Here is a 20,328-nt window from a genome sequence, read left to right as displayed (position 1 = left end):
TGCAGTGGATGCTGGGAGCTCACAAATCGGCTACATTCTACAGTGTGCAATACCTTGTTCAGGCCAATTGAGAAATCTGGGGGAATGTTGTTGGCCCTAACATTCTATTTTCTTTGTATCTGTAAGTATTTCCTTATAACAATTATGGATTATTGTGATGTTTTTATCATCTGTTTAAACTCTCATTCTGACGGCACCCATTCACTGCAGAGAATGTTGGAGATGGAGTTGTTATTTGACTCACCACTTTCTGTCTGAAGTGATTCAGTTAATTATATCAAAAAGATTCAGAAACTGTCACAATTAACAACTATCATCTTATAAACATAAAGTTTCACATCAACACAGCCAAAGTAACATGACAGCAACTTTGCGGAGTCATTTTGAATTCATTGTCAGACTTCCAACAGTGTCGAGGCAATTAAAATCAACCTTATTCTCACTGAGAAGGCCTAGTTTTGCCTATAATTTCTTGTCGGTTTATGAAAGAAATTTGATTGCACTTCAGATGAAAAGGAGCTGACATGACTTGTCACTGCCTAATGAACCGATGAAAGTGAGAAGTGCCCTCTCTTTGAGGACAGAAGAGACTTCAGCAGTCATTTAACTAATGTAAGTCTTATTTGAGTTGGTAAATTCAATGAATGCAGCTCGGCACAAAAGCACCTATTTGTGTTAGACATTTCTGACGTTTCACACACAGAATGAATTGCTTTACAAGAATCTCATTCATTTGCAGCATGTCATTTTGATCACATCTCTCATAATGAAATCAGACACCGGAAAAAAAAGACAAGCTCTCTTAATTTTCACTTTCTTTGAGTTTAGAAACTCAGTAATATAATCAGTGCAACCAAGTATTTTGTTGTCAGTGAGTAGAATAATTTTATATATATATATATATATATATATATATATATATATATATATATATATATATATATATATATAATTTTTTTTTTTTTTTTTTTTTTTTTTATATATAATACATATATATTTGCTAGTTTATCAACTAGAAGTTCCTTTAATTGCTTTTTTTTATCATAGATTTTCAAGGACATGTGTTAAAGTCTTCAAATTTGGCTAAAATGCTAAGGCAACAAAGTTGTTTACTTTTTGGAATAAGCTTCACATCACCTATGATGCCCTAAAATGCTTTAAAAAAATAAATAAAAACATTTGAACATATTGCTTGTCATGGTTGCTTAGAAACAATGTTTGTGGTTAAGTAGCACAGCAAAAAAAAAAAAAAGGAAGAAGAAGAGGAAAAGGAACAAAGGTTGTTCGTTTCCACAATAAGGATTGACATTTTAGACATAATCCCCAAAGAGTCCCAAAATACTGCATTGTCATCTGCTGATTATGAAGTATGATATTTAAATATGTAGGTGTGTCTGTTCTGAAGCTGTCAAAAATAAATCAAAGGCTATGATTACCAAGAAGAAACATTGCAAGGACACACAGTATAGTTGGCATTCACAGAGATTATATACAGACCACTTAACACACTTCAATTTTATACATCATGACTGATATCTTGCCTGACTGTTGTGTGACATGTATTTTTTCAGTTATTCACATTGTAAATAGTATAAAAATAAGAAGCCTGTCTTTCTTCCTGTCATTCTCTCATTTCAAATGTCAAGCAGAGAACAAGAAATCAGTCAAAGTATGACTAATGAAAATATATCAAGTATATACTATATACTATATACTATAAATGTCCTCAGCTATTCTCATTCATATTTATTTTCCATCGAAAAACTGCACAGCTCCTTCGAATGAGATAAATGTCTCAGTAGAGATCTTGTGTTTTTATGAAGAACCTTTCGTGGATCTCAACTGCAGGAGAGACACTTACATACGAGGCTTAAGAGAAAATGTCACTGAATATGACATTTAGGCTTTGATTAAGTCATTCACTGGTGTATTACATTTAATATTTGAAATTGATTGTAAGCAGGCTACTATCTGTACTGTATAAAGTGGAAACTGAGTCAATTCATAACTAGCTCAACAACAAAATCCACCTGGTTTATTTAAATGAACAAATTTAATGCCTAAATAAAATGCTAATTGAATGGGAACAGATGCATCTAATGTAATACACAGATATGGGGAAAATATATAATTTATTATTTTTCTATGTTAATTTATTACTAAACATGATAAATTATTTAAACTGGCAGTAATTATCTTTAACTAATAGGAGAATGTAAAAGATGCTACATTAGGATGGCTGACTTGTGACATTTACACTCAGCTGAGTTTATTGATGTGCATTATATGTTCAGACATCATGCAGTGGTGTTTAATATTCTCCTCTGTGCACAGTTAATTAATCATTGTGCAGGGATCAAAGATTGTGCCAATTGACAGTCCTGCTCTTTTTATTACTTTATAATAAAAAGTGTTATAAAGATGCTCTGGGTATTAAAATCAAATCAAATCAAATAAAAACAAAAATCCAGCTCTTTTCATTTCATGAAATTTTGCAATGTCTTTTTCCACTGTTAGGATCTTACAATGATGCGGTGGATATTTAAATAAAAATAAAATACCTGACTACTTGAAATGTTTGTCACGTTACTAAAAATATGCAATATGATAATTTCACATGCACCTGTATGTTTAAATTTCAGCTCACACTGCCTCTGTCTCACTGAACACCTTTTGCCTTTAGTGATTACGTCAAATAATGTTCTTTGTGTTTCCATCTGTGCATCGATAGGGTTGAGCAGCGGTATGTGAATCACATAAAAGCAACATTAAACCACATAATCACATGAAAGCAACAGAGGACGCAGTGAACAATAATTTCCATGCAGCTGTAATTTCCCTGGGCTGGCTTCAATTTTGTGATGATGGCTGTGGTTGGAGGAGACAAGAAATTAGTCAAAGCTTGTTAAAATGAAAAACAGCAATAAGAATAACTATTAAGAGTCTTAAAAACTATTTCAAAGCAGGTCTGTCTTGTTAAACAAGGGATCCTCTTTCCTACTTATCTTTACATCCAGTTTCAGCAGGAGTCAGGATGCTGGATAACACACTGCTTTTGATCCTCAGGGAAGATTGCATCATCCTTTCTGTAAGGAACAGAGACAAAAAAATTGTGTGTGAAATTGTTTCTGTAAGGAAAGAGACAAAATTCACCAACCTAGTGACGCACAATGCAACACTCCCACACGTCTATGATGGAAAGAGAGATGTTAGAACGTCTGGTTCTGCTAAAAGATCTTCCTTCAATTAGTATCTTTGCACCGACAGAGCTGAGATCAAAGCAGATGTGGAGATGCAGGAGAGGATGTTCAGACGGTAATATAACATATGTGTGAAAGCTGTGGGTCATATCTGTCTATGGTATCTATCTATGGTATCTATGGTATCTATGGTATCTATCTATGGTATCTATGGTATCTATGGTATCTATGGTATCTATCTATCTATCTATCTATCTATCTATCTATCTATCTATCTATCTATCTATCTATCTATCTATCTATCTATCTATCTATCTATCTATCTATCTATCTATCTATCTATTTTATTTTTTATTGATCTAGTATTATATTAAACAGCCAACCAGCTGTTTCTGATTTGTAAACACAAACAATATGAGTCTAAGAGTTTCTCATGATCTTAAAGAAAATACTGAAGAAATTGCTAAAGACTTGTAAATTGCGTTTCCAAATGATTTTGTTTACAAAATAAAAGGAACATTTATTTATGTACGTTAATTAACAGCACTGCGAAACAATTCAATATAGCATTCTAACAGCTTTTTCTGTTTGCATCACTGGTTTTTGCAGGATTGTTAGCAAGTTTTTGGTCTTTATGAGTAAGTCACTCATTATGATAACCAATGGGTAGGATTAGTGTTGTGGGGTAGATGCGTAAAATATGTTTTTGTTTTGTTTTGTTTTGAGAACAAAACAAATGAATGTTTTATTAATGTTTTATTAATTAATGAGTCATTCTGGAACAAAACAAGTAAAACACTGAATCATTGATACAACTGATCAAAAATTGATTCTTATTAATCACTGATTCCAAAGTTCACAATCCAGTCCACAAATAATTAATAACAGTAATATTATGTTCTTGTATAAATGGTACTGGTGAATGATGGTTGAAAGGTAAAACTAATTTAAACTCCAGCAGTCACTCCATGGGTTTATGCCTCAAGTTTAATATGTGACGGCGTACATGGATGCCTTATGATATTTAAACTAAAGGATGGCAATAGATTTGTATGTCTTCATACAGGTCAACACGAGTCATGTAAGAAATCCCACATGGATGTCAAATCAGTTGCTTGCCAGCATGATTTCTGAGCCAATTAGGAATAATAAGCAACAGCTATCTCATTATATCACCACATGATGCCTGTTAACATTATCAACACAAACAATTACATAGAAATAATGTTTCCTATAAAAAAATAGCAGTGTTTTGGCACAGAAGATTGTCTTGTTTTTGAGACATTGTCCAACGTCATAATCTGAAATTGTGGTTTTCCACTTGTCCCCTGTTGCTTCACATGTTCTGTTCACCTTCCATTGTACCATTCACAAACACAAAGGTGAATCAGATTTTGACATTACTATATACCACAGGGTACATTCATGTAAGCTATAAAATTTCTGGGTGAATTTCAGACAACAGAAAGCAGACAAAAGAGAGCAATGCATTGTCAGTCTGTGCTTTCAGCAAAATGAAGTCATCTCAAAAGCACCTCAACAAACAGACAATGAATTTTACCTTGACTGAAATAAGCATAGCTTGATGTGAATTGTGAATGCGTATGGCTCTACAAACTTACATGGCCAGTTCCTGTTTGAATATGATACTGGCTATAAAGGCTTTTATGAGAAGCAAACTAAAAACGGCCCCAGCTGCTCAGACACAAAGTCAACTCTGCAGCTGACATCCTCGTAATTGAGTGATAGCATGACGGATGTGTTTAAAAATGCTCTCTGATGGTTCACATCACAAAACATATTCCCCTTGTTCTATGTGCTTAGCAATTTTCAGAATAAATGATTATAGTGCAAGTGATTATTGTTCTTTGATGAGTCAAACAAAAACAGACTCTGACAAAATAACATGATTTATATCATATATATATATATATATATATATATATATATATATATATATATAACAATTGGTATATGATTTATCATGAATGCCATTGTTTAAATTATGGACTGTTGTTATTTTTTTTTAATCGTTTGCAACAACCCACATATACCTCAGTAATTTTTTATTCAGCAAAGATATTTTCAAAGCACTGGTTAATATTAAATGTCCAAAGTTGATTTTCTATTACAAACATTTATAATAGTAACTAAAAATGTTAATAAATTAAAATTAGTGTAAATAGACACCCCGTTAAAGTAATCAACTTTGATTAAAATGCCGTAACCAGACGTTTCAACACATTTTAATTTAAGTAATATACAAGCACACTTTGATGTTTAGCTATTTTAATTACATTCAATTATTTTGATATTTAAATAATTCAATAATTAAGTCACCTTGCAGCCCATTTTGGAAGTTCATGAAGGGCACCTGGTTGAGAACCATAGATTTAGATATTTTCCTTTTCTGTTTCTGACTAAAATTATATAATGAATGGCATATTTTCAAGTTATTAGTGATTGTGAAAGAACAGAATCATTTATCTCTAAAGATAAACAGCATTTGCATTGTGCTGTAGAGCTCATAACTGTACAAGTATACAAGCTCACAATATTTATCCAACAAGAAACGCTTCAAATTATATTTCAAATGTTTATGTTTACACATACCCCTTTTTTAATATTTGGTATTTTCAGTCAAGACAGCACCACCCCCATTGTGCCATTTTTGTTGAGATTAATATTAAAACATAAACACACTCCATTTAAAACCGTTTCACATCATTGGATAAAAATAACACAGCAGTTTCAAATCTCCTTGACTTTTTAATTTAAACCTCCATTTCCATATTGATTATTTGTTATTGTAGTGAATTGTTCCTGCAGGTCTCTTCTTTGTCCTTATATACTGTGTAGTGAGACGTGCTGTTACACACTAGAAGCATAAGAACGAATGAAACATCATTCACCTTTAAGACCATGTCAAGACCAGTTCAAAAGACCTTGAGAATGATATAAAGACCCAGGTTTAAACCACACAATTTAGAGTCTGCCAAATGGACCGGATCCCAATCTGCTGGGTCAAAGCATGGTCAATTACTCAAAGCCACCTGCTACAAGTGTGATGCTGGGTCCTGCTCAAGCTCTCCACAGCTCTCTGACAAAAAGCAGATGGACATCCAGCTGTTCCATGATTCCGGGTGTGTTAATGTGATGTGCAAAATGATAGCATTGTAACCTCCTTAAAGAAAGACAAGTGCAAGAGAGAAGAGACAGTTGACTGCAGTTTGTCACCCTCAGTGAAACATCAATTCTATTGTGGGATTGACTGGGGACAAGGGAAAGAGTCAGCTTTTTTAAAATGACCAAAATGCTGTTCACTTTGATGCACAAGAACTTCTTGTGTTGTCCTGTAGATGGCAGTGTGTTCACCCAAAATGAATGCTCTTCCAGACCTGTATGATTTAATGTCTTCCTTGGAACACAAGGTGAATTTCCTGCATCCTTTTCAATAGAATGCTGAAGGATGACATATTTTGGAAGTTAGCATCACCCTGGTTTCTGCAACAAAAAAACCTATTGGATACTACTCTAACCTAGTTGTTTATTAGCATGCATATTACAATGTTTGCCATTTATTAGCACATTTATGCCTTATTCTACATCCTTCATCCTACAACAATTAACAACTACCTTACTACCTATAAGCAGCAAATTAAGAAAAAGTCATAGTTAATAGTGAATAAGTGTTCCCTATTCTAAAGTGTTACCGGATTTTTCTACCAGCAAGCAGTTAAAAAGTTAGAATTTAGCTATAAACTACACCCCAGTTGGTTAAAGGGATAGTTCACCCAAAAATGACAATTCTGTGATTTATTACTCACCCTTATATTGTCCCAAACCCATAAGACCTTCATTCATCTTCAGAACATAAATTAAGATATTTCTGCTGAAATTCCAGAGCTTTCTGACCCTGCATAGACAGCAACACAACTGAAATGTTCACGACCCAGAAATGTAGCAAGGACATCATTAAAATCCATATCAGTGGTTCAACTGTAATTTTACTTTTTGTTTTGCATTGTGGTACTCTCCTGAATGCATGTCAACTGACACAGGAGAGAAGGAACTGTTGCGTAAAGTCATTATTTTTGTCTTCTTTGCGCACAAAAAGTATTCTTGTAGCTTCATAAAATTCTGGTTGATCCACTTAAGTCACATGGACTATTATGTCATAGAATAAAACATGAAAATATCCTGAGTTTGTGTTAAATACAGACATCATTTTAGACACTTAAACAAAATCCCACTGACTTTGGAACAATTGAACCCTAAATGTTAAAATGCTGACTTGTTTCCAGGTTTGATCTGGATATGGGCTGTCAAGCTCCACAATGACAAAAAACACCATAAGAATGTAGTAAAAGCTGTCCATATGACTCATGAGCAGCATTTTAAGTCTTCCAAAGTATATCAACCGTTTAATTTAAGTAATTATTCACTGAAAATCTAGCCCTCCTTAAAGCTATTCACAAGACTTTTGAGTCTGTTTGACAATGAACAGTTCACAAAAACTAAATGATTTCACATCGGACAGCTCACAAATCGGACCAGTTCTCGAGTTAATCTCACTGATGAAGATATCATATGGCTTCAGAAGACCTGGAGAAAATGGTGAGATCAGAGTGACACCCTTATCTGCTGCTGAAAGAGTGTTGTATCGGTTACCCATTTTATTTTCTTTGAAACACACCTATACACTTTCGTTTCCGGCTGCTTTAGTTCAAAGAAAATTCAGCTGAAGGACACATTTGTCCCAAGTCTTTGCTATACTAAGTGGAACAGAGCCTAAAAAGGCTCTCAGATCTTCATATAATCTATCACAGCCTTTACATCTTGCAACAGAAACAATTTTAAATTTCTATAGGTTTAGAAGCAGGCTTGTATACAGTCGACTGGTTAAGTGATATTCTGATGCAACATTTGACGCAGCTTTGATAAACATCATGGAAAAACATCTGCCTCACGAGAACCCACCAACTGAGGTGTTGGATTCCTGTCGTTCTCCAAACCATGACATCAGGCAAAGGCAAGCTATTTATGGCCGTTCTTGAAACACGAGGTTCGTTCGTGATGGTCACACCAGCCAGTTTCTTCTGGCTTCAGCCCACACTTAGGATTCAAACATTTATGAGTAATAAAAGTTCTTAAGACAAGACGGCTCTTCAAAGCTTTATCTATAATGATAAAGGTTAAATAATCCCACAGACTGGGTTTTTGAGGGCAGCTGTAACTAGGGCAAAAAACAAACTGTAAAGCAGGAACATTTCTTGGAAACAGGATTGGTAGACAGTTTATTCTAGCTAAGCACCTTTGCACATTCCATGGACATTTTCCACTTTGGTGTGAAGAAATGATCATGTGCCACATTCAACTTGTTTACAGAACACAATGCACACATTAACTGTCCCACAAAAATCTATTTTTAAAACCACTGGTAGACCCACTAAAATTACATGTTCTTGTGTATCATTGCAGTAATAAAAAATACTGACATGAGCAAGTTCAAAAAGGCATTTTATGCTAAGAAGTAAATACAGCTTTGCATTTAAAGAAAATCTCAAGTATTTTAGTGCTTACTATCAAAAGGGGCGGGGGGAAATCTGAAAAATGTGCAACTTACTTCTAACTTTATCAATAAAGTTTGTCCTTATCAAATATCTCCAAACTGTACTTCACAAAAACACATAAAAGTTTTATCTTTTTCATCTAAAAAATAACAAAAAAAATTTGTTGTTCACTTACAAATATTTTTTTTTAACCAAACATGATTTACAAACATTTTATTTATTATGGCTAATACTTAGCTCTCTCTCTCAAAAAAAAAAAAAAAAACTAAAAACTAAATAAAAGACAAAAATACACATTAATGGTAATTTCATAATTTAAAATATACTCTTTTAACACCAAACAAACTAAAGCATTTTCTATACACGTTAATAAATAAATCAAAGTTAAGAGAAAGTTTTGGTCCGTTAATATCGGGAGAACTGCTTCCAGAAACCATCGAAACTGTCAATATAACAATTTAACTTAAAACCTTAGCATCTATCAAACCTAATATATGGTAACCTTTTTTTAATTTTCTGTGCATCATATGCAATATAAACAGACTTATAATTAAACCAATCTAAATCGGCTTTGTTTGCATTCAGCATATTGCACGCCACCTATTCAATTATTCGAATTATGAAACACATTCTCATTACAGCCATTCTGAAGGCATATACGTTCAGTTCATCTCTGACTTTTCTACTGAAAAGTGTGAAAATGAGTTGTGGCATGAAGAATGAGGGTAAACGGTAGCACAGAAAATGGAAAAGGTTGCCTTTCACACCATATCTTCAAAGTTCATTTAAAGTCGACTCTACTGTAAAGCACTGCTTTCATCACACGACAGGACGAGTCCTCATTCCCACACCACAATCACGCCATTACCAACCCTGGCAGGATCACTTCACGGTTTCACTGAAAGAAAAAGATCATTAGACCCATCTATTTGAGCAGATTAAAAGTTGATCTGACTGCCTGGCAACCAAAGTCTGTACAGCGTCACAATAGCCACACATATCAAACAGACAGTTTGCTTATTGTTTCCATACTTTCCCTTATAGAGTCTGCTGTCTGTGTACTTCAAAAATGCTGACAGGTCAATGTCCTTGTATGGTGTGGAAAGACTGCCATTCAGTTTTATAGAGCTTGAGAGCAGATCACTTTCTAATTGGATTGGAGCATACATTTAATTTGATAATATTTAAGATGGATATGTTGTTGGATAAGTAAAAATAATGTGGTGATGGGTCAGCAGTAAAAAAATAAAAATAAATAATAAAAAAAGAGGGGAAAAATCCCTTGTTCTGATTTTACACACCCAATCAAATTTTATATTTTGAGCAGTCACTAAAAAGCCTGGAAACTGAACCATTGTGGTGACCATTGACTTATATAGACCAACAAAAAAAATTCTCAGACTATCATCTTTTGTGTTCCACAGAAGAAAGATCTGGAACAACCTGAGGGATAGCAGTATTTTTATTCTTGGATGTACTATCCCTTTAATAGAAGCTGGCCAATTTGGTCAGATGCCAATATTCGTAGACATTCTCAAAAACCATGCTCAAAACAAGGCAAGATAACAGAAAGTATGACTCATACCTAATTCAATACGAGTTCACATGTTACAAACATAAACATGGTCTTTACTGACCACAGTGCATTTTATGCAGTAAATTACTATTTGCAAAATGCATGAAATTATAGAAATAGACATTTTCATTCATAATCAATAAATAAATATATATACATATATGATAAACAATATGGTAGTGAATTTGTTTTTGATATCCAATGTAAAATAAAATCCAAGTCCTGAACCATTTGAGAGCTGTTGGTTTACACCACATGGTTAATTTAACTGAATAATGCAAGAGAAGAAAAACACACTCACTTCATACAGAATTTGTGTCGGATGTGTCGACTGGAGCAGTTAAAGCTTCATGTGTGTTCAGTGAACTGAGCTTCTCATCTTCATCACTCGTTTCCTTTTTTCTCTTCTTTTTTCTACATGGTTTATATCGTTTGCTGTGAAACAAGATAGGAAGACGGGCATAAGACAGACACTGAAGGTTAAAAAACACTGAAGACTTACTTTTCTAAGCTTGACTATAAAAATATGAAATACTTTATCACATTACTCACTGTGTACAGACGCATATGAATACAATAAGCAGAATGAGAAAGACCAATCCTGCCACCACACATGCGATGACTATTTTCATTCGTTCTTCAACACGGAGATCAAGATCACGATATTCACACCGACTGCCAATGTATCCCGTTTCACATCTGTATGAAAACAAACAAGTTATTCAACATTTTCTTGAGCCTTGATTGGTTGAGTGATGGACAGGTCAAAGTCTCACCTGCATGAAGGGGTGTTTTGCGCCTTTACAAAACGGCAAACACCATGGACACAGTAATGCTTGTATTCTTTTGGACATTTAGAGAAGTGTCCACTCCATGTGTGGTCATCATTTGAACCTGCAGAGATTTAAAGCAGGGCTACATATCAACATTAAACACAAACAGTAAATGTAAATGTAAATGTCATTTATTCTGATTGATGAATTTACATCATCCTTCAGAAATAATTCTAATATATTAAATTTTCTGTAGAACTTTTTGATGAACAGAAAGACATTAACTGTCAATTTGAATCAACTTAATGTTGAAAATTAGTGTATTTAGTCATAAAAAAATTTAAAACACCATATATATGTATATATATATGCTTTATGTGAATTTAAGCATCACAATACTATAATGTACAAAATGAAAATTATACAGCAATATTCAGATTTGTAAAAGATTACATTTAATATAGTTCTTTATATTAACGTTAGCTAATGGCAAATGTGATCTAAATGTAAAAAGAATATGGGTAAAATTAGCATACACAAATATCCAATGTCTATCAATATAATGCTTTAAAAAAAAAATATATATATATATATATATATATATATATATGATATAACTAACTAATATAACTAAAATAATTAACATTATATCCATAAAATACATAACGTAGCCATGGTGGTCCATTTACTCATTGACACTATTATCAATGTCCTTATACGAGCCAAGTGTAAAGGCCAAACTCAGTTCAAAGGACTGAGGAAGAAAAGAGACCGGTCTACAAACACTGAAATTTGAGCTTTGACTTCAGAATGAACTAAAAGTTGAATGGAAAAGGATCTTATTACAACCTCTGGCCACATGTAACATGATCCGAGTTCAGTCAGAGAGGATTACCTGCTATACAGAGATGCTAAACTTGAGCTTGGGAGCATGATCGCTTCTTTAATAAAATTACAAGGCTTAAAAGGGTCTAAGAAGCAGGGTTATTTTCATAACAGCCCAATTTTCCTCAGTGAACAGATTAGAATATGCCTCATGTTAAGCAAATGCATTTGGCAGAATTTTGCGGTGCTCAAGTAACACCAGTGAAACTTTTTCATGCCATGAAAAATATATTTTCATTTAATATCCTATTGATCTCTTCAGCAGGTGGTCAGGCTATCAAGACTTTCATGTCATGCCAAGGGGAAGCCTGTTTTTTATAACACAACGGGGGCAAACACAGTGTTAAATCTCATGTCTACAAAGTTAGTGGTAGTCGAACCTTAGCGCAGCTGCAAAATATGCTTTCTGCATGAAGTGTGGGCGAATCGTATGGAAAATATTGAAGGCTTGGTTTGGTCATTTTTTATAAGGGGTGCTCATGGTTTTTACCTGTGCAGTTGTCATGTTGATCACAGGACACAGTCCTATTCGCTGGTGTCTTCGTGGTATTCCATTCAGCTTGGGAGTATTTGCATAGGACAACAGCTGAGGGCACACAACAAACAAATCACAGGTGGCACCAAGCATGTCCCACAACTCTGGCATTAAAGTGCTTTGCAGCAGTCCAGGCAAATGTTATACTGGATTAGACAGGCCTTTTGATTGTGGTTACACTTTGAACCAATAGAATGTCTTCTAATGTGCTAAACTAACTTCCAGTGCTAAAAATAGAAACGTTCACAGTACTATAAAAGAAGACAGACACTAAACTAAAGCAAAGACGCACCCGCTGTTGATGTCACGAGCACATTCATAAATACAAATGAATAAAGAAGTATTCAAACAAGGAAAAGTTGGCAAACAGGTACTACTACAATCTGCAGTGTCGTAAAATGTGCTATAGCTAGCAAACGAAAGGCGAAAGACGCTGAATAAACCAACAATGGTGGATAGTAGTACCTAGTATTCCCAAAATGAACCTGCGTGTCCCGTCCATTTTTACGTTGCGTTGCGCGTCAAAGCGAAGACTTCATTCCTCGTGTTACTTCAGATGTCATGTCGTTCATTTTGCAGCGATTATTTTATTAAACGACTACATTCAGTTGCTAAAAACTTTTCCGCTGTCTTCCTAAAGTTTACCTTGGGGTTTTCTCAAGTTAAGAGGGGAGTGACAGCTCGGCTGGTGATTATTGAGCCGTGTGTGGGAGGCGCTAGTGAGTTTTCTCCGCCTTTATGTGTGTATGAACATTTACCATGGGCTTTTGCTTTAATTTAGACCAGCAAAGATGTTTAACTTTTAGCAGGTAAAGGATTCATATTGTATAGAGCATATATAATGGCATATTAATTAATACATAGCCAACAGTATTTAAATATTTTATGATGCAGGCCTACATTGCAAAAACATTTTTTTTTTCAATCACAGATGTACAGATTAATTTGTACATTACATTTTATCTTTACCTCAGTGAAACATTTAGGCAAATTATAAACATATTACATTTTTGTTAAACACACACACACAAACAATATATACATATATATATATATATATATATACACACACACACACACACACACACACACGATAAATTGCTTGAGATTTACTGACAGCTAATAACTGGAAATCCTTATTTAGACCACCTACTGAAAACGCCTGGACTCCAAAACGTATAGCCGTAGGCAAAGAATGGCTAGCAGGTTTTAGAGAGAGGCTAAAATGTGTTCAGTAAAATAAAGATTTTTATTGAGTGCTGAAAAATCAATGAACCAGCATCACACAATAATATCTTGAAGTAGAGGAGCACCAACTTTACACCTTGTTATAAAAAAATAAATAAAACCTTTTTAAGAGAAAATAATTCACAGCGGCCAAAATTCATGTGTCGTTATATTAAGGAGAAAATGAACATGTCATAGCCTATATGTGTGCCCTTGGCATCAAAAAGTTCGAAACTCCCCGGTTCACGGAGTCATTAGTATAGAAATACTTCAGTCAGGGTTGCCCAAAGGGGTTGCCTAAATCTCTGACGCTGCCTAAATCCCCTCATGTTTCCAGACGGCGCCTCTTAATGAAGCTGAGAGGGCTCTGTGGACACAGCACACTGCTGGAGTGAGGGCTTGTGGTCATTGGCCATGGGATTTCTCATGGGAGATGGAGAAGATGTGTGACTGGCAGAGGTTGCCAGAGTCTGCTCTCCTCGTTGCACACAAGCCGCGTATTATCAAGGGCCACTGCAAACAACGACCCCTTCAGCATCTGCCATGCTCAACTTAGCACAGACACCGCAGGGCTTACTGCGCTCGTTCATGAGAGAACCATGCAAACCAGGATTTTCAGTAAAATGAGCTTAGAAATCGGTACAGATGGATTGCATATTATTTAAGAATTGAACCAGTAATAGAAAAAGTACTTATGAAACAAATATAGGAAAATTAATTTTCACCAGCCAATTATGTACAGTAAGTAAAATAATTATCAACTACTGCAAAAATTATGACATTATTAGACACCAAGTCATAATTATGACATAAAAAGTCAAACTTAGGAGATAAACCATCATAATTATGAAATAAAAAGCGTAAAAAATAACAAAAAACAAATAATGATATTAGTAATTGTGTGAAAATTATGAGATAGAAAGTCATAACCTAAAATTAGGAGTGAATATAAGTATGACATGAGCAAAAATTCAGAGATAAAATATTATGAGACAGTCATAATTATGACATAAATAGACAATTATATTAAATTGAACGACTTATTGAAATTATGAATCCCAATTATAAATCAAAATTATGATATACAAAATTTCTCAATCTCTTAATTTCAACATTTTATGTAATAATTGTGATATACCAAAAAAAAATCATAAGCTTCCTTATTTACAGTGTATATAAGTATTTATCCCAAACTAGAACCTCACAATACTGAAAATCACCAACAATGAATAAAGCTTGTGGTCTTAGAGCTCTGTGGTCTACATTCATAACGTTATGTAATGTGGATTATATTCCGATTCAGCCTCTCAACAGCAGTAAACATCGCCACCAGGTGGAAAAAATACCCCACTGCAGGGTTTTGTCCCCTAAAGACCCCAATTAGGCATTGAGCAAATGAAATGTTCAATAATGTGCTATTAACAGGTGGCTGGTTAAACAAAACTGCAGTCATTACTTTACAAAAACAGCTTTCCTTCTGAGAACAATCTATATGCTGGTGGTTTATTTTAGATGAGGTTTTGATGCTTTTTCCATGCTTTTTCAATCAGTTGAAATGTTAGTTAAATGATTATATACAATTTAAATCCTCCTCTACATGAAAATAAATCAATTTTTTTCACAGATTACACATGCAGCCAGTCAAGGAATATTGATCTGTATTTATACCAGCTGTGTTCTCACTTAAGATATCCCAGATGTTTCATTTGTCGTCTAATACAGACTTTCTGCTACAATCACACGCTGAGAGAAAGAAGTGCAATGAGACCTCTTTTGTCTACTCTTTGAGAGGATTCTTAAATGTCTCGATCATTTTAAGATACATCTCTAAATTTAGCTGACCACACACACACAGATGTGAATCACAAAGACAGAAAATGACTAAGAATCAAAAGGTTTGACTGCTATAAGCACAGAGTGCTACATGTCTGCATGGAAAATAATGGATCACTTCAACTTGTCAAACTAAATGTCCTGACAAATGAGCACTTTGATTAAAATCTGTTTATTTCAACAGATGTAAAATAGATTAAACCCAGTGCATGTTGTTCATTAAGTATAAAACAAGTTCTTTTTGGCTACAGCTTGATATTTGCAATAAATATGAATTTTCATAAATAATAAAACAGTGATAATATAATACGACACCGATTAATTTCTTTCAAGTGTAAAGTTCCCTCACATAAAATTGTGTCTCTTGTCATCACACATTTTGTGTCACTGATTCTCCAGTGAAAGCAGTCTTTATGAGAGCTCATTTGCATACCGGAGCTTCTGCTTCAATCAGAACATAGAATGCAAATGAGAAGCCAGGCAGCTTGATGCGTTCTCCAGGCGGCAGCACACTTCCCTTCAGCGGAGGAAGTGTTCGGTCATCCACCATCCTCAGCACTTGTCCATTCAATTTGACTGACCTACAAAATGGACAAAAAGTTGGATTTAACAGTCTTGTTACTACAATAGATGATGCATAATTAGTCGAATGGCTTCAATTTTAGGTTAAAATGTATAAAAAAGCTGACTATTCTGTGTCTTTCTAATAATATGAGGTAATAAATATAAAGTGTAGTGTAACATGACGGCATTGTACATGTCATGAGACATTACCTGGAATAAAGACTCTGTTGGCCAGTCTCAGCTGACTGTAGCACAAATGCTACAATGGTGCTGTTGGCTGTGTGTGCAGGCAGACTGATCATGACTTCATTTTTGTTTAGGTTCAAGGCAAATAAGGTCACAGCACCTGGTCTATAATGTGTGCTGAAAAAGAAAAAGACATCATATGTAAACAATCGTAACCTTTCAAAAGGTAAGTTAACTTCCTTAGAAAATAAATCACTTTGAATGAGTATACAAGTACCTTTTTCTGTTTGTGCAGTGAAGGTAAAGCCGGATTGGTTTCTTTGGTCCTGAATTCATAAGAACTTGTGCTTTTAAGACCTCTTGGCCAACAAGCCTTTTGTATAGCAATGATAGCCAGTAATCCTGCCATAATACAAAATTTATTGTAAATAAAGAAAAACTAGGATAATTGACTGGTCTGATACAGAAGTTATGCAACAAAGATCAAACACATAAAAAACACTTACTGGAAGAGGATCTAGGTTATCATCCACTAAGTGGTACGTGCCAGAACCAATTAACACTTGTCTGATGACGACATCTAAACCAAGCTTGGCAGCAAGCCCCAGTTTATCCAGCCACCTTCAATAAACAAGACAGATAGAATATCTATAATAAACAATGTATATCTTTTTATTTATAATATTATATATTACATATAATACATTTTACAAGAAATTCATACTTTTATTCAGAAAGGATGCATTAGATTGATCAAAGGTGAATGTCAACACATTTATATCTTTATAAAAGATTTATAGTTCATATAAATTCAAAGAATCTGGAACAGATTTTCTACAAAAATATAAAGCAGCACAACTGTGTTATTAGAAAGATTTCCGAAGGATCATGTGATACTGCAGACTGGAGTAATGGCTGCTGAAAATTCAGCTTTTCCATCACAAGAATAAATTACGATTAAAAATATATTAACATAGATAACATTCATTTTAAATTGTAATAATATTTCAATATTACTTATTTAATTGTATTAAATAAATGCCTAAGAGACTTCTTTCAAATAGATAAAAAAAAAGACTAACTTATATATATATATATATATATATAAGGTTAGGTTACTTAAATGTAAAACCATTTAATTTTTTTATTAGAACAATTAGAATAATTATGGAAACTTGTGTATCAGTAACTGCCATTTGTTTCATTTATGTTGCTATTTGTATTTGATTGCACATTAAGCACAGTACGTTTCAATTGACTTACAATCTCTTATCTGTAATTTCTTTGACTTACATGAAACCAGCTACAAACGTGTCAGAGAGTCCAACAGCACCTCCACCGTATGCCGAGCTCGTCTCTCCTAGCCAAACCTTCTTCCCCGGAGAAGCAGATTCAACAATCTGAAAGCAGTATGTTTATCAGTTAATTTCAGACATTATCTGACATTTCTCACTTCTGAATGTGAGAAATCTGAATGCTACTAAAAACATCCTGTTTTAATATATTGTGCAGGATTACTCTGGTACCTCGAGGACCTCGTTAATTTTTGTTGCGAGACTATCGAGCACTTCAGGGTCAAGGAAATCCTCTAAAGACGTGTCTCGGCCATTCACATAATAGCTGTTAAGAAGAAAAAAGGAGAACAAGTTCAATACAAAGACTCATAACAAGCAAATCTAATTTATTGCTGATTTTAGTGAAAGGAAGGAAATCATAACTTACTGATGCCAGGTGCATGCAGTAATGGCCTTTGCTCCAGTCTCCAAAAACCTATAAAAGTCAATGTTCAACCATGTCATGCTTCTTAGACACCCAAATGCATTAGTATTATTGATGGTGCAGACAAGATGCATCTCTGAAAATCCATTAAATTAAGAACTATTTCCTCTGAACGCTTACCCAGTTAACAAATCTTTGCGGTGATCTCGTGGCTGACTAACATCTGGTCCATATAGTCCTGCTGAGTGGTAGACCGCAGATTCCTGAAGGATTTGATGCAAATGGACAAAATCCTGACCGAGCTGGTGACCATCCACTCTAACCCCTGCTTTTTTCTCATAGCTGTTGGGTTCTAAAACAAAAGATTTAATGTGGAGGCATCAACTGAGATAACAACAACAACAACAGATAATCATATAAAAATGATTAGGTCATTCAAAACAGGAACATGTGCATACGCATAAGCAAAGATCCCAAATCCTACCATTCCCCAGCTCCCAGGACATCACATACTGCCTGGACTCACAGTACTTCAACAGCAGTTCTGCATTTGTGCTGTTCCATGTGTTTTCGCTGGTTCGGAGCAAAGCATTCAAACCGAAGATGAGGTCCAAACCAGAGCAGTTCGCAAAGGCGTATAGTAGATCGACAGCATATTCTGAAACAAAGACACTTGACTTTGACGTTTTATGATCTGTGAAAATCTGAATACTGGGTTCAGTAATAATGATTTCCCAGAGTTTATATACATATAGCTACCATACAATTGCTATAGTTTTTCGCTGCCATGCAGTCATTTTGTAAAGAAGACTTTTCATTAAAAATTAAACTTTACATTTTCTGACACTTAAAAGTGTGGGACAGTGGAATTTACCTTGTTGCTAGAGAACAACGTTTTGTGGAACTGACTCCATTAGGGAATGAAATATTTATAAGAAGTGAAATTAAACTTACCAGAGAATTTTGTCTTTTTGTATTTTCCCTCTAGTTCCTCCTGAAGTAAAGTCTTTGACTGTAGGATCCATTCTTGCTTTAACCGGTTTTCCAGAAATGGAGGCAATTCAAGTCTCTCACATAATTTTCCTGTAGGAATAAAAGCAGATGTGGCCGATTAAATAAATCCAATAATAATAATAATATAAAAAAAAACTGACTTCATCTCTCTCTCTCTCTCTCTCTCTCTATATATATCTATATATCTATATATATATATATATATATATATATATATATATACACACACACACACACACATATACATTGTGTTTTTGAGAGGGAGTGAGACAGAGAGAGAGACACCAAATTCAAAGTATTTTTATCAGTTTCAGTTTTGTAAAATGTGGAACATTGTTATGTGATGTAATATTGCTTCCAGTAAGAAACCTTGAACCCAGGTGGTTAAATGTCATTGCAAAAAAAAAAAAAAAACTACTGTCAAGATAAATTTGGGGGCAACTACAATCTTAAGATACAACAACAAGCTGTGTAGGTGCATTGTATGTTCAGTTTGTTCGTGTGAATCAGTTCACTGTTCATTAAAGTCATGCTGTTAAAGTCAGATGATAACACACCACAGTCAGCTTTCTCAGCTACTGTAGAGGATGTGGTTTACTTAACAAGTTTTAAGTCATGTATTGATGCTAAGTGGAAGAGGTTACCTCGAACAGCGCTGCTGCTGTTGTCTCTCGCTTGAAAATATCTTCCGCGTGGGTTGAATTTCATGAAATCTTGTTTGGTACCTCCAAATCGCAGAAACGCTGGGATCAAGGCTTTGGCGAGGGCTCTTAACTTCGGAGAACTACGTAAACATCATATCACTTCTTTTAAAGTTACATCCCAACTTTATTCATTTAAGGTTTAAGAGAAGTAACTTACTTCAGTAGGTTCATGAACTTCTCCTGGGCGATTAAACTCGCATCTATTGCCACTGAGAGAAACATTTCGTCCACCCGTCGGACCACACGGGACAGATCCAGGTCGACGTGTATTGACTGAACATCATCAACATATATCACCGTTTTGGCACCGACACACAACGAGCCAAACAAAGCAAGGGCTACAATCGTGGAAACTACTGTGTCCGCAGGCTTCATCTGTTCAATCCACCGATGTCGGGCTTTGCGGGCATCATCCAAAACACAGAGGCGAAATATTATTATTCTATTTATTTATTTTTTGGCACCGTCAAAGCTACTTCCTTCTTTCTTGTTAGACCAGTTCATGACAATTAAAAAAAAATATCTTACACTGGTGGCTT

At 34.6% G+C, this 20,328-nt stretch overlaps 2 protein-coding genes across 2 annotated transcripts; both read right to left on the bottom strand.

Moving 5' to 3' along the window:
• Positions 1–8,480: 8,480 nt before the first annotated feature.
• Positions 8,481–13,254, bottom strand: LOC132117136 (probetacellulin-like). The gene is made up of 6 exons (XM_059526219.1): positions 13,008–13,254; positions 12,498–12,593; positions 11,126–11,243; positions 10,902–11,048; positions 10,651–10,784; positions 8,481–9,671 (listed from the first exon to the last, which is right to left on the bottom strand). Exons 1-5 carry the CDS (start codon positions 13,042–13,044, stop codon positions 10,652–10,654), a joined length of 531 nt encoding a protein of 176 aa, XP_059382202.1. The 5' UTR covers positions 13,045–13,254; the 3' UTR covers positions 8,481–9,671; position 10,651.
• Positions 13,255–15,758: 2,504 nt separating this feature from the next.
• LOC132117135 (heparanase-like) lies at positions 15,759–20,311 on the bottom strand. Its single transcript, XM_059526218.1, has 12 exons — positions 19,947–20,311; positions 19,730–19,869; positions 19,026–19,154; positions 18,556–18,729; positions 18,252–18,423; positions 18,075–18,122; positions 17,879–17,972; positions 17,646–17,752; positions 16,859–16,973; positions 16,630–16,754; positions 16,377–16,529; positions 15,759–16,183 (listed from the first exon to the last, which is right to left on the bottom strand). Exons 1-12 carry the CDS (start codon positions 20,162–20,164, stop codon positions 16,024–16,026), a joined length of 1,635 nt encoding a protein of 544 aa, XP_059382201.1. The 5' UTR covers positions 20,165–20,311; the 3' UTR covers positions 15,759–16,023.
• Between the last annotated feature and the right edge of the window lie 17 nt (positions 20,312–20,328).

This window comes from Carassius carassius, chromosome 36, assembly GCF_963082965.1.
Source record: "Carassius carassius chromosome 36, fCarCar2.1, whole genome shotgun sequence".
Taxonomy (NCBI): Eukaryota; Metazoa; Chordata; class Actinopteri; order Cypriniformes; family Cyprinidae; genus Carassius; species Carassius carassius.
The sequence above is the reverse complement of the archived record's forward strand: the minus strand, read 5'-3'. Positions and strand labels throughout refer to the sequence as shown.

What these genes read in the sequence shown, in the direction of transcription:
- LOC132117135 (XM_059526218.1), bottom strand. Translation starts at nt 20,164, where the DNA reads ATGAAGCCTGCGGACACAGTAGTTTCCACGATTGTAGCCCTTGCTTTG. An exon ending in CAGCAGCAGCGCTGTTCGAG is followed by an intron (nt 19,155 to 19,729) that starts GTAACCTCTTCC and finishes TTATTCCTACAG; the next exon opens with GAAAATTATGTGAGAGACTT. An exon ending in CAAAAAGACAAAATTCTCTG is followed by an intron (nt 18,730 to 19,025) that starts GTAAGTTTAATT and finishes TCTTTGTTTCAG; the next exon opens with AATATGCTGTCGATCTACTA.
- LOC132117136 (XM_059526219.1), bottom strand. Translation starts at nt 13,044, where the DNA reads ATGGACGGGACACGCAGGTTCATTTTGGGAATACTAG. An exon ending in GTTCATTTTGGGAATACTAG is followed by an intron (nt 12,594 to 13,007) that starts GTACTACTATCC and finishes GTGTGCCCTCAG; the next exon opens with CTGTTGTCCTATGCAAATAC. An exon ending in TCAACATGACAACTGCACAG is followed by an intron (nt 11,244 to 12,497) that starts GTAAAAACCATG and finishes AAATCTCTGCAG; the next exon opens with GTTCAAATGATGACCACACA.